Below are 16,894 nucleotides of genomic sequence, written 5' to 3'. Positions count from 1 at the left end.
GTTTTGCTGTGAGAAATGATGCAGATCGGGAGGGGGGAAGAGTGTGTGGGCGGCGTGTAGGCGGAGACTGTGTGTGGGCGGAGACTGTGTGCGGGGAAGATGTGCGTGTCTGTGTGCGGCAATCGCGAGGGTCTTCGGTGGGCTGTCGGGGGTCTGTGCGGGGCTGCTAGGGGTCTGCGGTGGGCTGTGGGGGGTCTGTGCCAAGCTGCTGGGGGTCTGCGGCGGGCTGTGGGGGGTCCTTGGGGGTGTGTGCGCATGCAGGCATCGTCCGATGGGACTACAAGTCCCGTCGGGCTATGCCTGCTACAGTGACAGTGCTACAGTGACAGTGATTGACACATTAGCCAATGATGGGACAGTAGTAGTCCCATCATCCGGCTAATGTGTTGAATGTAAAAAAAAAAAAAAAAAAAAACACCACAAGCATACAACAGAACATACAACAGATAACAGTACATACAACATATGACAGTTGTAGCGTTTCCCTTACTTCAGGTCTTGGGGGACTCTCGCTTTGCACGGGAATAACGCATACAGGCACGATTTCTCACACAAATTAAGTCCGTTCCGGTTTATTAAAACATCATAAACCGCACCGTAAGCCAGGTTACACACAGTCTGGTACTTTAACACGTGTGGCTTTACAAAACATTCGGTAGTCACGTCTTTTCTCTCCATTACAGTTCATTACATGCATCAACGGAACATATTAAACCCCGACAGTCTGTTCCAATGTCAGATACGTCTCTGCCGTATATTACAGGTTTTTCCCATACCAGGGGTTACCTCTCAGGAGCTCCGGCTCCACACACTGACTCCTAACAGTGCTGGTTCACAGGGAAACTGCCTCACTGGGATCACCGTCCTTGTGCCAGGGCCCTCGGATGGTCCAGACCCACAGTAGGAACTGTAGCTTCCCCAACACAGAAACCGTCTCAGGCTCTGCAGTTGCAGCCTTTCCATGCGCTTCCATGAAGTCCAATCACAGGCACTTTCAACTCACAGGCCATCAGTCCATGATCTTACCAAGTGCTTACAGGAGTCCAGTCCATCCCAGGACAATCCAACACTCTGACCATTCCAGGACTCACACTCTTACCAGGTGCTTGCAGGACTCCAGTCCATACCAGGACAATCCAACACCCTCCAGCATTCAGTCTATAGCCTCAGCAGTGCTTCCAAGACTCCAGCCCTCTTGAGGACAACCCAACACTGACCGTCCACTAGGTCCACGGACTCAGGTGCTTGCAGGACTTCTCCAATTGTCATGAAGCTCCAACACCGACCGTCCAGGACCTTGCACATGGAACAAACAGATCCATACACAGGAACCATGTGACCCACACCCTGGTCACATTACATACCTGTAACCACTCCCTTGGGTGGGAGTGTGGGTGTGTGTGGCTAGTTTGACCCTCCCATCTCTCATAACTAGCCCTGCCAGTCTCCCATTAGAACTACACAGTTACTTATGGGACTGCAGGTCCCAGCACACCAACTTAACTTCAGACTGACAGCGCAGAGTGTCTTCCTCTACAACACCATTTACACTCCTACCGGACTTTGTCTCATCACATTTATGCCTCCATGGCTAAACGAGACGAAACTCAGGCCCCATATATCTGACATATCTATGATAGTTGCCAGAAGGGCTAGAAATGTTAAAGACTGTCTTACCACTAGCCATTTCAGGAGACCAACTACAGGATTGGGGACGGGGAGCCGTCTCAAGGGATCTTTTCCATGTGGCAGTTGTACTGTGTGCCTCTACATGATTGCTACTAATGTACTAATGCTTTCGGTCTTTCTAGGAAAAATTGAAACAAGGATTTATGCGAACTGTCGATCCAGGAGTGTGGTCTACTTACTGATTTGTTCGTGTCCAAAGATATATGTTGGGCAGACAGGCCAAGAAATCAGACTAAGAATCCAGCAGCATATATCAAATATTGGCAAAGCTAAGGGGGATAAGGAGAAGGACAAACCCATTTCGTCTGTTGCATCCCATTTTCTGGAGAATCATGATGGCAAATGCCATAATATACGGGTCATGGTTGTGGATCAGGTGTCAGGCAGTATCCGTGGGGGTGACCGGACCAAGGAACTACTACGTCGGGAATCTCGTTGGATCTTCAATTTGAAAAGCTTGTCACCTAATGGACTCAATGAGGAACTTCTCTTTTCTGGGTTCTATGGTTGATTTGGACCCAGTCTGTTGTTCCAAATAAAGGTCGTGGCTCGGTCATCTACGGACACGATGACCTTTGAATAAGTCGTAGACACTCTGTTGGCATTTTGATTGCCATGATGTGCACATGTATATTTTTATATTCACTTACCTGTGCATCCTCTAGTTCTGTATATACATATATCTTTGTAGGATATGGTATTTATTGAGCCAGATTTGGCTTTTTTTTTTTTTCTATATATAAAAATGTTTCTCCATAGGTGCCCTTTTTTTAAGGATTCTGGATATTGCAATACCATATGCCTGGGATAACTGGGATATTTATCATGGTGTTTCAAATTCGAATTATATTTTGGATGAGGAAGTTCTGCATAGTGCCAAGGCATTTGGGCGTCTGTTTTGTAATATGATGGCATCATGATATTATATGTTACAAATATACCCTGCTGGCAGTATCCATTTCTTTAGTACAATTGTTCTTTATTCATTTACGTATGTATGTATGTGCACCGTTTCATGGATAGCCATATGTACATGTATATCCCTTTTTTTTTTTTCTTGATGTACAGCTATTTTTGCATGGAGCATGAGCTAACAGTGTGTTTACACTATTTTTGCTAATTTTGCCTTCAAACATATATGGTGTTTACATAGCCGATTATGATCATATGGTCGATGTTTAGACTATCATAGGCCGTTGTGGCTTTCTTTCATCTGGTGGGTGCTGATGGTATTGGGCTAATGTGAGATTTGGTGCTACTATCTTGGTGGCCCAGCATCTCATATGCGCGGAATGCCTATAGTTGGCAGTTTTGCCTTGATGCAGTGCTGCACAGTGGGCAAGCGCTGACAGCATCCGTACATGTTTGCGTTGCAGTGACCATGCTGGTCAGCATTGTGCTATCATATTTATGTTTGTGCGCATGGGCCTTCTGATCTCCCTTACTAAGTGAATACTGGACCATGTTACGCTGTGTCCTTTCTGTATGCTGGGTAATGTATGATTGGGGTGTGATGCCACGGTCACATTGGTGGCCCAGTTCTTTATATGAGTGGGACACCCTTAGTACATAGTCCCATACTAATGCAGCGCTGCATATCGCGCACGCGCTAACGTTCTCTTCCGCGCCTGCGCACTAATGACTATATTGGTTAATTCTGAGCTGCAGATGCACACCGCGTCCATGTCTGTGCGCAAGCGCATTATCTATTTTGACGAAACTTCATTACTCCTATCTGGATTCTAACATTAACAAGATGGCTGCGGCCAGGTGGTATTTCACATGTGTGACTCCAAAAAAAATCTCTCCAACACAGGTGAACACCCTTAGTATTACTGAGTACTTGTATATATTCCCGCAGAGAATGCTCCACACATGAGATTTTTTTCCCTGAGGAAGCTGCTATTCAGGCGGCGATACGCGTGGGAGCCTATCCCCCACTCTGTCTCCCCACCTAACAAGACTTCTCTCCATGATTTCGGACTGCGGGTATGATGGTTTTTTTTTTAGGGATTGAGGTCTTGGGTTCTTATATTGTTTTAGTTCCCCCTCTTCCTCCCCTCCCGCAGCTCTGATGCGTACTATTACTGAGATATTTATATCTTATACATCTCTTTTGCACTTATTCATTTTTTGTACGCTCTTTTTTGTATTTTTTGCATCTTTTGAATTTTTTTTTCCCTTCTATCATGTGTTTGAAGTCCTGAAATAACCAAAAATTTCTGCACTAAAAATATGCACCTTATTGTAGGGATATATGGTATTGCAATATTCATACCATTGCATTTATTACATGGATTTGTTATTGATCTTTGCATTATTTTTGTTTGTGCAGCAAGCTTGTTGTAACATCTGTATTGTGGGTGATACATATTTTGTGGGATGTCAGTTTCCTTATATCAGGATATGACATATCAATAGGCATGTTGGTGCATGTTTGCATTTTTTAGATGTTTTTAATTGTATTTTGTGTGTTTTTTTCTCTGTGTGCATATAGATGCAGTTTTTTGAGGTTTGTGCCAGTTCAATAAAAATACAACTTTTTTATTAATATATATATGGAAGTGTTCCTATTTATGTGGGCATGATCTTTCTCTTGTCTTTTTTCATGTTTAATCACAAGCCCATGGTGAACCTTCCCTTTGCGGTGCCCTCCACTTATTTATGCATTTACATTTAGGCCATGTTCACACAATCCTTTTTTTTAATGCGGAACCGCCGCGATTTTGCCGCTGCGGGTCCGCAGCTGTTTTCCATGCAGGGTACATTACAATGTACCCTATGGAAAACAGGAACTGCTGTGCCCACATTGCGGAAAATCGCGAAAAAAGCCGCGCTGAATAGCTGCGGTAAAAAAGAAGTACCATGTCACTTCTTTTTGCGGAACTGCAGCGGTTCTGCACCCATTGACCTCCATTGTGAGGTTAAACCTGCAGTAAAACCCGCAGACGAAAAAAAAATATCTGCGGGTTTTCTGCGGTTTGTGGTGCAGAACCGCTGCAGCAGGAAGTGCGTTGGCGGAGTGTGGCTGCTCCCCCGTGCCCTAATCCCACCCCCCCATGCTCCGATGCCCCCCCGTGCCCTAATCTCCCCCCCTTATACTTACCGGGCCTCCCGGTGTCCGTCCGGCCGTCTTCTCCCTGGGCGCCGCCATCTTCCAAAATGGCGGGTGTATGCGCAGTGCGCCCGCCGAATCTGCCGGCCGGCAGATTCGTTCCAGGCACATTTTGATCACTGTGATAACCTCACAGTGATCAAAATAAAAAAAGGTAAATGCCCCCCCCCCCCTTTATCACCCCCATAGGTAGTAACAATAATAAAATAAAGAATTTTTTTTTTCCCCACTACAGTTAGAACTAGGGTTAGGGTTAGGGGGTAGGGTTAGGGTATTTTCAGCCATTTTAACCCTAAAAAAACTTCCTAGAAAACACACAGAAACTGCATTAAAAACCGCATCAAAAAACGCACCTGCGTTTTCTGCCAAGAGCTGCGGTTTTTAGTGCAGAAAAAACAGCAGGGAAATCAGGAACGTGTGAACATGGCCTTATGCCTCCAAGCGCATCTTGAAGCGCACACACAGCGCTCCCTGGCTGTAACGTGGGTCACCGCACCACACAGTACATACAACATATGACAGTACATGCAACATACAACATATGACAGTACATGCAACATACAACATATGACAGTACATGCAACATATGACAGAGCATACAACATATAACATATGACAGTACATACAACATATGACAGAACATACAACATGACAGAGCATACAACATATAACATATGACAGTACGTACAACATATGACAGAACATACAACATATGACAGTACATACAACATATGACAGAACATACAACATATAACATATGACAGTACGTACAACATATGACAGTACATACAACATATGACAGAGCATACAACATATAACATATGACAGTACGTACAACATATGGCAGTACATACAACATATGACAGTACATACAACATATGACAGTACATACAACATATGACAGCACGGTGGCTCAGTGGTTAGCACAGCAGCCTTGCAGCGCTTGAGTCCTGGGTTCAAACCCCACCAAGGACAACATCTGCAAAGAGTTTGTATGTTCTCTCCGTGTTTGCGTGGGTTTCCTCCGGGTTCTCCGGTTTCCTCCCACATTCCAAAGACATACTGATAGGGAATTTAGATTGTGAGCCCCAACAGGGACAGCAATGATAATGTGTGCAAACTGTAAAGCGCTGCGGAATATGTTAGCGCTATATAAAAATAAAGATTATTATTACAGTACATACAACATATGACAGTAATGCAACATACAAGATATGACAGAACATACAAGATATGACAACATACAACATATGACAGAACATACAACATATGACAGTGCATACAACATGACAGTACATGCAACATACAAGATATAACAGTACATACAACATATGTGGCTTGTGGATCCCGTCCGGTGTGCCCCGTCTTGGTGCCCTACATTGGTAAGAACCACCTGTTATTTACATGTCACTTCACGCCGGCTGGCACCTTACATGGACAGTGTGACATGGATTTTTTGGTAGCAGGTCTCTTCCACTATTTGGTATGCATGTTGGCTCCTTAGACGGTGTACACCGGGGGATACCCACTCTCTTTTTACCATCCTTCAGTATTGTATTTCATTATATATTTTGTATCTTGTCTGCACTTTAAACTTAATGTTAATTATATGTTATTTAATAAAATATTACTTCTATTTAAATTACCTATACGCTCCTAGTGTACTCCTATTTTCTATGGCTTATATGGAGTTGGTTTTATTTCTTGGTGAGGGGCTGTGTGGCACTATTTAGTGCTTGATCTTCCCCTCGGTATCTAGTATGTTGCCTGGTCCTGGTATCATATGACAGAACATACAACATATGACAGTACATACAACATATGACAGTACATACAACATATGACAGTACATACAACATATGACAGAGCGTACAACATATGACAGTACGTACAACATGACAGAATGTACAACATATGACAGAACATACAACATATAACATATGGCAGTACGTACAACATATGACAGTACGTACAACATATGACTACATACAACAGAATGTTCACCATATGACAGAACATACAACATATGACAGAGCATACAACATATAACATATGGCAGTACGTACAACATATGGCAGTACATACAACATATGACAGTACATACAACATATGACTACATACAACAGAATGTTCACCATATGACAGTACATACAACATATGACAGAATGTAAAACATATGGCAGAACATACAACATATGACAGTACATACAACATATGACAGGGCATACAACATATAACATATGACAGTACATATGACAGTACGTACAACATATAACATGACAGTACGTACAACATATGGCAGTACATACAACATATGACAGTACATACAACATATGACAGCACGGTGGCTCAGTGGTTAGCACAGCAGCCTTGCAGCGCTGGAGTCCTGGGTTCAAACCCCACCAAGGACAACATCTGCAAAGAGTTTGTATGTTCTCTCCGTGTTTGCGTGGGTTTCCTCCGGGTTCTCCGGTTTCCTCCCACATTCCAAAGACATACTGATAGGGAATTTAGATTGTGAGCCCCAACGGGGACAGCAATGATAATGTGTGCAAACTGTAAAGCGCTGCGGAATATGTTAGCGCTATATGAAAATAAAGATTATTATTATTATTACAGTACATACAACATATGACCGTACATACAACATATGACCGTACATACAACATATGACCGTACATACAACATATGACCGTACATACAACATATGACAGAACATGCAACATATGACAGAACACACATGACAGTACATGCAACATACAAGATATAACCGTGCATACAACATATTGCAAAACATACAACATATGACAGAGCATACAACATATGACAGTACATACAAGATATGACAGTACATACAAGATATGACAGTACATACAAGATATGACAGTACATACAAGATATGACAGTACGTACAAGATATGACAGTACGTACAACATGACAGAACGTAAAACATATGACAGAACATATGACAGTACATACAAAATATGCCCTAACTAAGGTCACCAATGACCTATTAACCGCCAAGAGCAAGCAACACTACTCTATCCTCCTCCTCCTGGACCTGTCCTCTGCCTTTGACACAGTGGACCATTCCCTATTATTACAGACCCTCTCATCCCTTGGAATCACAGACTTGGCCCTATCCTGGATCTCGTCATACCTAACTGACCGTACATTCAGCGTCTCCCACTCACACACCACCTCCTCACCTCGCCCCCTATCTGTCGGAGTCCCCCAAGGTTCAGTTCTTGGGCCCCTGCTCTTCTCCATTTACACCTTTGGCCTGGGACAGCTCATAGAATCTCACGGCTTTCAGTATCATCTCTATGCTGACGACACACAGATCTACATCTCTGGACCAGATATCACCTCCCTACTAACCAGAATCCCTCAATGTCTGTCCACTATTTCATCCTTCTTCTCCGCTAGATTTCTAAAACTTAACATGGACAAAACAGAATTCATCATCTTTCCCCCATCTCACGCGACCCCCCCAACAAACCTATCCATTACAGTAAATGGCTGCCCACTCTCCCCAGTCCCACAAGCTCGCTGTCTCGTGGTAATCCTTGACGCTGCTCTCTCCTTTAAACCACATATCCAAACCCTTTCCACTTCCTGCCGCCTCCAACTCAAAAATATTTCACGGATCCGCACATTCCTAAACCAAGAATCTGCAAAGACCCTAGTCCATGCCCTCATCATCTCCCGCCTTGACTACTGTAACCTCCTGCTCTGTGGCCTCCCCTCTAACACTCTTGCACCCCTCCAATCTATTCTAAACTCTGCTGCCCGACTAATCCACCTGTCCCCCCGCTATTCCCCGGCCTCTCCCTGCACTGGCTCCCCATCACCCAGAGACTCCAGTACAAAAGCCTAACCATGACATTCAAAGCCATCCACAACCTGTCTCCTCCATACATCCTGCGATCCTCACAAGATCTCCTTCTCTACTCCCTATTATCTCCTCTTCCCACAATCGCATACAAGATTTCTCTCGTGCATCCCCCCTACTCTGGAATTCTCTACCGCAACATATCAGACTCTCGCCTACCATCGAAACCTTCAAAAAGAACCTGAAGACCCACCTCTTCCGACAAGCCTACAACCTGCAGTAACCACCGATCGACCAAACCGCTGCACGGCCAGCTCTATCCTCCCCTACTGTATCCTCACCCATCCCTTGTAGATTGTGAGCCTTCGCGGGCAGGGTCCTCTCTCCTCCTGTACCAGTTGTGACTTGTATTGTTCAAGATTATTGTACTTGTTTTATTATGTATACCCCTCCTCACATGTAAAGTGCCATGGAATAAATGGCGCTATAATAATAAATAATAATATGACAGAACATACAACATATGACAGAATGTAAAACATAAATACCTACAAAAAAAGGGCACCACTCACAAATTAACGTATAAAAAGTCCTTTATTGATAACAAAGAGACCACAAAGTGGTCATAAAATTGCCTAGACAGGCAACGGTGAGACACAACAGACACAAAACAATGGTGGACAGAGAAACCTGGAGGTAACAGCAAGACATGTATGTGCACTTGGTGTGCCGATATCATATACAGATGGGATATAGGTATACTAGGTAAAGCGGCAAGGCAAATAAAAAAAGCATATAACAAAAGTAATAAATAGTCAGTACTCTGAATGCTCTGAACACAAATTGCTAAAATAGGTATAAATAGCCTAAACATTGCACACAACGAACCAGTGTGTACAGAATTGTAAATAACGAGGCTAAATTAAGCCATATACACGGGTCAGTAGGCATTATATGGAAGCCACAATAGCCTAACACAAAGCCTAATAAACCCCTGGACGAAGCATTTCCCTACGAAACGCGCGTCGGGTGTGGTGGACTCCTGGCTCTTCTCTACAGTTTGGGTAAACACTTGTACATGTAGCGCATGTAGCTATGACTACTACTAGCCAACCACTCCAGTCAGGCAGACGCGCCACAAAGCGCCATTCATATTTGCACATGCACACACAACTGAGCTGAACTTCCGGCTTCCCTGGTCCTTAGCGCCCCAATTCCAGCTATTTGATTGGCCAGCATCACTCCTGCCTCAACTACAGCTGTCCAATCACTTGCAGCAGTCGCTCTGAGCCCTCCCCCCACCTGTCCCCGCACGTGAGAGTGTGCTCGTTGTACAAGGCGGAGCTCTGAGACAGACTTTCTCCTCAGTGTCGGGTCGTTGCGTCATCACAAATGGGCGTGTTTCTTGGCGGCGGATGGTCTCGGAGGTTGAGAGTTCGCGCAGGCGCACAACCGTATTCTACTTCACTCATTCTCTGGCAGACATTGTGTTTACTTCTCGTCGGACATCGGGATAATGAAGCAGAACTCCAACGTGCCGGCGTTCCTGAGCAAGCTGTGGACCCTGGTGGAGGACGCCGACACCAACGAGTTCATAACGTGGAGCCAGGTACTCGCGTGTGCGGAGGTGGCACGGCTACCATCTTGTGGCAGCGGCCTGGGGCGGTCATGTTGGCACCTGCTAGCCCAGGCCCGTGTGGTGTCCCTCCGGGGAGGCCCGGCCTGTAGTCGGCCGCTGAGCTCCCTGCCGCCAGGGCCGCACACAGCGGGAGCTCCATGTGGCCGCGGCCGAGCACTGGACCCGTCTCCCTGACACCTTTACAGCCAACCTCCTGTCTTCAGAAGTTCCCCCTGCCCGTCCCCTCAGGTTGGGGGCAAATAATAATTTTATATAGCGCCAACAAATTATAGAGGGGACTTGTACAGACAATAGACATTATAGCATAACAATAATCACAGTTCAAAACCGATACCAAGAGGAGTGAGGGCCCTGCTCGCAAGCTTACAAACTATGGGGAAAAGGGGAGACACGAGAGGTGGATGGTCGCCCCCCAAAATGCAAGGTGAGCTAAGCCCACCAGCATCAGGGGCTTATCTACAGCATTCTGTAATGTTATAGATAAGCCCTGATATAACCTGAAAGACGAGAAAAAGAGGTTAGATTATACTCACCTGGGGCGGTCCGATCCGATGAGCATCGCGGTCTGGTCCGGGGCCTCCCATCTTATGATGACGTCCTCTTCTTGTCTTCACGCCACGGCTCCGGCGTACTTTGTCTGCCCGGGAAAGGCGCCCTGGCTGGAAGGTCAGAGAGGCCCGGTGCCTGTGCACTGCAGTACTTTGCTCTGCCCTCAACAGGTCAGATAATTACGCCTTTGCCGGAGCATGAAGACAAGAAGAGGACGTCATTGTAAGACGATGGGAGGCCCCGGACTGCACCGCGACGCCCATCGGATCGGACCGCCCAGGTGAGTATAATCTAACCTCCTTTTCTCATCTTTCAGGATACATCGGGGGCTTATCTACAGCATTCCAGAATGCTGTAGATAAGCCCCTGATGCTGGTGGGCTTAGTTCACCTTCCATTTTGGGGTGAAAGGTTCCCTTTAACGTTAGAAGGGGTTGTCTTGTTAAATTCTCACCAATCAGTGTGGTAACTGTTTTTTTTTGTTTGTTTGGTCATCCTCCCTTCCCCTCGAGCTAAAACTGATAACTGACGAAACGGTTAGGGTACGAGGGTGTGTGCGCTCCTGTATGTGGCCCTGGCTGAGGGTGTGTGCGCTCCTGTATGTGGCCCTGGCTGAGGGTGTGTGCGCTCCTGTATGTGGCCCTGGCTGAGGGTGTGTGCGCTCCTGTATGTGGCCCTGGCTGAGGGTGTGTGTGCTCCCGTATGTCTCCCTGGCTGAGGGTGTGTGTGCTCCCGTATGGCACCCCAGCTGAGGGTGTGCGCGCGCACGTGTGGCGCCCCGGCTGAGGGTGTGCGCGCACGTGTGGCGCCCCGGTTGAGGGTGTGCGCGCACGTGTGGCGCCCCGGCTGAGGGTGTGCGCGCACGTGTGGCGCCCCGGCTGAGGGTGTGCGCGCACGTGTGGCGCCCCGGCTGAGGGTGTGCGCGCACGTGTGGCGCCCCGGCTGAGGGTGTGCGCGCACGTGTGGCGCCCCGGCTGAGGGTGTGCGCGCACGTGTGGCGCCCCGGCTGAGGGTGTGCGCGCACGTGTGGCGCCCCGGCTGAGGGTGTGCGCGCACGTGTGGCGCCCCGGCTGAGGGTGTGCGCGCACGTGTGGCGCCCCGGCTGAGGGTGTGCGCGCACGTGTGGCGCCCCGGCTGAGGGTGTGCGCACACGTGTGGCGCCCCGGCTGAGGACACCAGCGGAGCTTTGCCAGATAAAGCGACTTCTGTAAAATGCCAGCGGTCACTTCTTGGCTTTGACATCTTTGTCTTTATGAAGCAGTTAACAGAAGAGACTAGATGGAATGTGTGCACATGATTTTATGCTGCAAATTTTCTGAGCTTTTCCAGGCGTATTCTGTGCAGAGTCCTCCTGACAATACAGTGCGCATCACCTTATGGTACATACTGTCACTGACCAAACTGATTAATCTGATAAGCTCTAATAATACTGATAAAAAAATTAAATCTTGGATTTTTTTTTTCAAGAAAAATCATTCACTTTAAAGAGTGAAGTTCCTAAGATGCGTGTTATGCTGCAGCATTTCTGCTGCGTGCATTTTTAAATAAGTAACTTGTAGTTCTACATTTTTTTTTTATTTTTTTTTCCCAATCAGCTGTGGTTTTTGTCTCCTTTTGGTATGGCAGGACCTTGTAAATAAAACTGCTTTGGGTCCTTCCAGCTACTTAGCATTAATAAAACTACTGATGAAGTCCTGTGCGGATTACATGTCTTTTTATTGCGATTCTGCTGCATAAATGCTACAAAGGCATGCACTTTTTGTATATACAGATTTGTTTTTTTATTATTTGCATTTAATTCAAGTCTAATAGAAAAATCTGTGCACAACCAGCTGTCAGTGCTGGAGCATATGGTGAGCAGTGACTGTCAGCATATGACTGAAAATCCGCAGCGCTCAGGAGGAAATTAGTTAACATTCTCCCTGTAGCCACACTGTAATGTTATTTGTCCCTCTATCTGCAATTGAGTGGTATTTTTGCATTAAAAAAATGCATCAAATATTCATCATCTGAACTTGATCTAAAGGATTTTCTTTCTGGTCGGTAATACTTAGGATATACCATCTCTTAGAAGGAATCTGTCAGCAATTTTTTTGCCATTTAATCTGAGAGCAGCAAAATGTTGATCCAGACCCTGATTCCAGCAATGTCACTTATTGAGCTGCTCACTGTAGCTTTTTTATAAAATCACTTTTATACCCAGTGCGGTGAAGTCAATAGGCCGAACCCCCGACTCCTCGATTTCCCGCTGTTAACACCGTGTGTAAAGTTAAGAATTAATTTAAAAATAAATAAAAAATGGTGCGGGCTTCCACTTAATTTTGATAACCAGCAGAGGTTATCAGCAGAAATGAGAGCAGGAATCCCTAATGTCTGTGTATTGTGTATAGGAGACACCGTAGCAAAAAGTCTCCTTCCACTTTCTCAGAGGCAATTGATAATTAAACAGAGCCTGCAGAGGAGGAAAATGAGAGATGCATTAGTCGGGGCTTACTGCAAAGAGCCCATGCCTCGCCTCGCGTTGGACTGAGCTCGAGGCACTTTCAAGCTCATTTTCATAAGCAAAGTATTATTTCTTTGCGATTCCACTATCTGCATCTATAAAGGAGACATGCCAAGAGGGATGTTGATCAATGAAGTCACAGCACAGTGTATAGAGTTCACTGTATATCAGGGGTGTCAAACTGCATTCCTCGAGGGCTGCAAACAGGTCATGTTTTCAGGATTTCCTTGCATTGCACAGGTGATAATTTAATCACCTGCAGAGAATGATTCCAGCACCTTGTGCAATGCTGAGGAAATCTTGAAAGCACGCATGGTTTGAGGCCCTCGAAGAATGCAGTTTGACACCCCTGCTGTATAGCGCCACCAGAAGACTATTGTGCATGTTATAGGGCAGCAGTAGCTGAGCAGAATTTTACATAGTCTTCTAACACACATCCTATATTATGGTAGGCACACATATGGCCACATATACAATGTAGCAGGTTCCCTTTAATAGACCGTGTACATGACGACTTGATTTCTGTTGATGGGGATTTTTCAGATTTAGTGCATCACTTAATTTTATGGCCAACCCCTGAAAAAATTACTCAACTGCTGTTCACAAGTGGCAGACTATGAGATGAATTAGAAAAAGTGGGAAAGCGTGAGGTTTCGGTTTTAGGCACCCAAGTCCTAGGCCTTGGCATGGCCATTGCATGCTGGAAAGTAAGTTAAGGCTCCTATAATGCTGGCAAAATAGTGGATGGCAAGTTGGAGAGCTTTATAATGTAAGGTACCGTCACACTCAGTGACGCTGCAGCGATGTAGACAACGAGCCGATCGCTGGAGCGTCGCTGTTTAGGTCGCTGTAGAGACGTCAAACACAGCAGCTCCAGAACGATGCAGGAGCGATCCAGTGACGTAACGGCGACTCACTTATCGTTCTCGCTGGTTGTTAGCTCCATGTAAAACATTGCAGGCATCGTTGCTTTTGATGTCAAACATGACGATACACGCCGACCTGACGACCAAATAAAGTTCTGGACTTCTAGCTCCGACCAGCGATGGCACAGCGGGATCCAGATTGCTGCTGCGTGTCAACGAGATCGCTATCCAGGACGCTGCAACGTCACGGATTGTTGTCGTTCTCGTTGCAAAGTTGCGGAGTGTGACGGTACCTTTAGGGTTGTTCCTGGACATATTAGACCATTGCCCCACCCTCAATTGCAACTTTACCTTGTGGGTAATGAGGGCAGCAGGACCATGCTTTTCTACAGGTTTTGCACAAAAACACACGTGCGATGTGGTCATCTTCACAATTAATATTTTTCTTTTATCCTTGTCTTTTTTTTCAGAATGGCCAGAGTTTTTTGGTTCTTGATGAACAACGGTTTGCAAAGGAGATCCTGCCCAAGTACTTCAAACACAATAACATGGCCAGCTTTGTGAGACAGCTCAATATGTGTAAGTCTGATGAAATCCCAGTGTATGATGGTTGTGGTCTGGCACAAGCAGAACGGGACAGGTAACATTAGGGGACCGTGATGAGACCTAGAGGAGCACCTAGTTGTGTTTAGGGGTGCGAATAAGACCATCTTTCCAGTACCAGATTATCAGTTTGTGTACTTGTGCATTGTGCCTCCGATTCACTTCTGTATGTCTCTCTCCCATAAAGATGGTTTCAGGAAGGTGGTTCATGTGGACTCTGGGATTGTAAAGCAGGAGAGGGATGGACCAGTTGAATTTCAACATCCTTTCTTCATCCAGGGGCAAGATGAGTTATTGGAGAACATAAAGAGGAAGGTAAGACTTCGGTTTCTTATCAGTGCTTCCAACACTCCCACCTCCCATTCTGCTGGAACCCCTGATAATTAGCTGGAATTGCCAGAGGAAGCTGTAAAAGATCACCCATATAGATTCTTCCATAAAGGCTATGGGTTCCAAAAGGGGCCATGACACGTTTATGTGAGAGCCTCATGTCTTTTCTAAATTTCTATATTTACAACCTAATAACTTTTTGCAATTAGTGTTTTTGCCACAATCAAGATAACACAACCGTGCTAACTAAATAAACCTACCACTATAGCCTGATAACTATGCCTGTCAGCGGAGGTTGGCACCCTAACACACAATACGAGACTGGCACCCCCGCTCCTCGGTGGCTGTCCCTAAATCTCCTGGGTGCTCCCTAGACTGGTGTCTCATATAGACCACCATTTACACACCACAGGAAAAAATGGAGAAAAATAGGGATTGCCAATAAAGGATGTTGAATGGCAGCTGGAAATACTAGATAAATGTGACAGGAAAAACACAAAGTGCAATAGTGCTGGTAAACATATAGTGCCTCACTATACTGTTCCCTACTAATACAAAATACCTGCCTAGCTGTGGGGGTTGGCACCCTACTGTTCAGTGGATATGGCGCCCCCACTCTGCGGTGGCTCACCCTTGGGAACCCTACAAATATTGAACACATGTCATATGTTAAGCTCCAAGCGGGTGGCCATATTTGTATAAGAAAAGCCGATTTTGAAAATAAAAAATACAGCACTGATTAACCCCTTCCCGACCTTTGACGCACCGTATGCGTCATGAAAACCTGTGCCATTCTGACCTGTGACGCAGCATATGCGTCATGGCCGGATTGGGCTCCTGCAAGCCGGGTGAAAGGGTTAACTAATTTCACCCGGCCTGCAGGGACAGGGGGAGTGGTACCCCACCCCGTGGCTACGATCGCTCTGATTGGCAGTTCCACTTTCAACAGCCAATCAGCGATTTGTAATATTTCACCTAAAAAGCTGGTGAAATATTACAATCCAGCCATGGCCGATGCTGCAATATCATTGGCCATGGCTGGAAACATTGATGTGCACCCACCCCACCGATCGCCCCCCCAGCCCTCCGATCTGTGGTCCGCTCCCCTCCGTCCTGTGCTCCGCTCCCCCGTCCTCCTGTCCGCTCCCCCCGTGCTCCAATCCAACCCCCCTGCACTCCGATCCACCCCCCCGTGCACCGATTTCTCTTACCCCATGACGGCAGTAACGAGAGAGAGAGGGATCCGCCCTCAGGGACAGGAAACCCACAGGTTAAAAAGGCGGGACCTCTCCTCCACCTCAGTTCGGTTTCCTGTCCCCGACGGGGATCCCACAACTCACCATCCAGGAGTCCAGGGACCATCAGGCCGAGTTCAGGCAGCGGGGGACCCTGCCACGGTCTCAGGTGGATTCCTCCCTGAGGGCGCGATCCGGGGTCGGCGGGCCTCGTAGATGCGCGCAGAGGGGAGGCAGTGAAGAGGATGCCGAGAAAGCCTGCCTCTTCCTTTTCAAAGGGATGATCGGCAATGGGTAGCGGCGGCTACCTGGAGGTTTTCTCCACCGATCCATAAGGCACACAGGAGGTGGTGACGCCGGTCACCGACAGGAGAACGCTGGGAGCAGCGGCGGCTACGGAAGCTCCGTCCCTCCTGTGAGCCGGCAAACAGTGAGCGCGCGCGCGGGGTTCGGCGACTTACTGCGCAGGCGTGGGGGTCACTTCCGGGGCGGCGCAGGGCACCTCTGGGTAAACCGGAAGTTGCCTGGCG

The 16,894-nt window shown here is 46.7% G+C and overlaps 1 protein-coding gene across 1 annotated transcript in view; it reads left to right on the top strand.

Moving 5' to 3' along the window:
* The first annotated feature begins 10,071 nt into the window (after window positions 1-10,071).
* HSF2 (heat shock transcription factor 2) overlaps window positions 10,072-16,894 on the top strand; it is a 77,618-nt gene continuing 70,795 nt past the window's right edge. Inside the window, exons 1-3 of the mRNA XM_069726135.1 lie at window positions 10,072-10,249; window positions 14,667-14,775; window positions 14,987-15,114. Of these exons, the coding sequence (XP_069582236.1) occupies window positions 10,157-10,249; window positions 14,667-14,775; window positions 14,987-15,114 (330 nt within the window). The 5' untranslated portion in view covers window positions 10,072-10,156. The remainder of the gene's footprint in view (window positions 10,250-14,666; window positions 14,776-14,986; window positions 15,115-16,894) is intronic.

Source organism: Ranitomeya imitator, chromosome 5 (genome assembly GCF_032444005.1).
Source record: "Ranitomeya imitator isolate aRanImi1 chromosome 5, aRanImi1.pri, whole genome shotgun sequence".
Taxonomy (NCBI): domain Eukaryota; kingdom Metazoa; phylum Chordata; class Amphibia; order Anura; family Dendrobatidae; genus Ranitomeya; species Ranitomeya imitator.
This window is presented reverse-complemented; position numbering and strand designations above follow the sequence as displayed.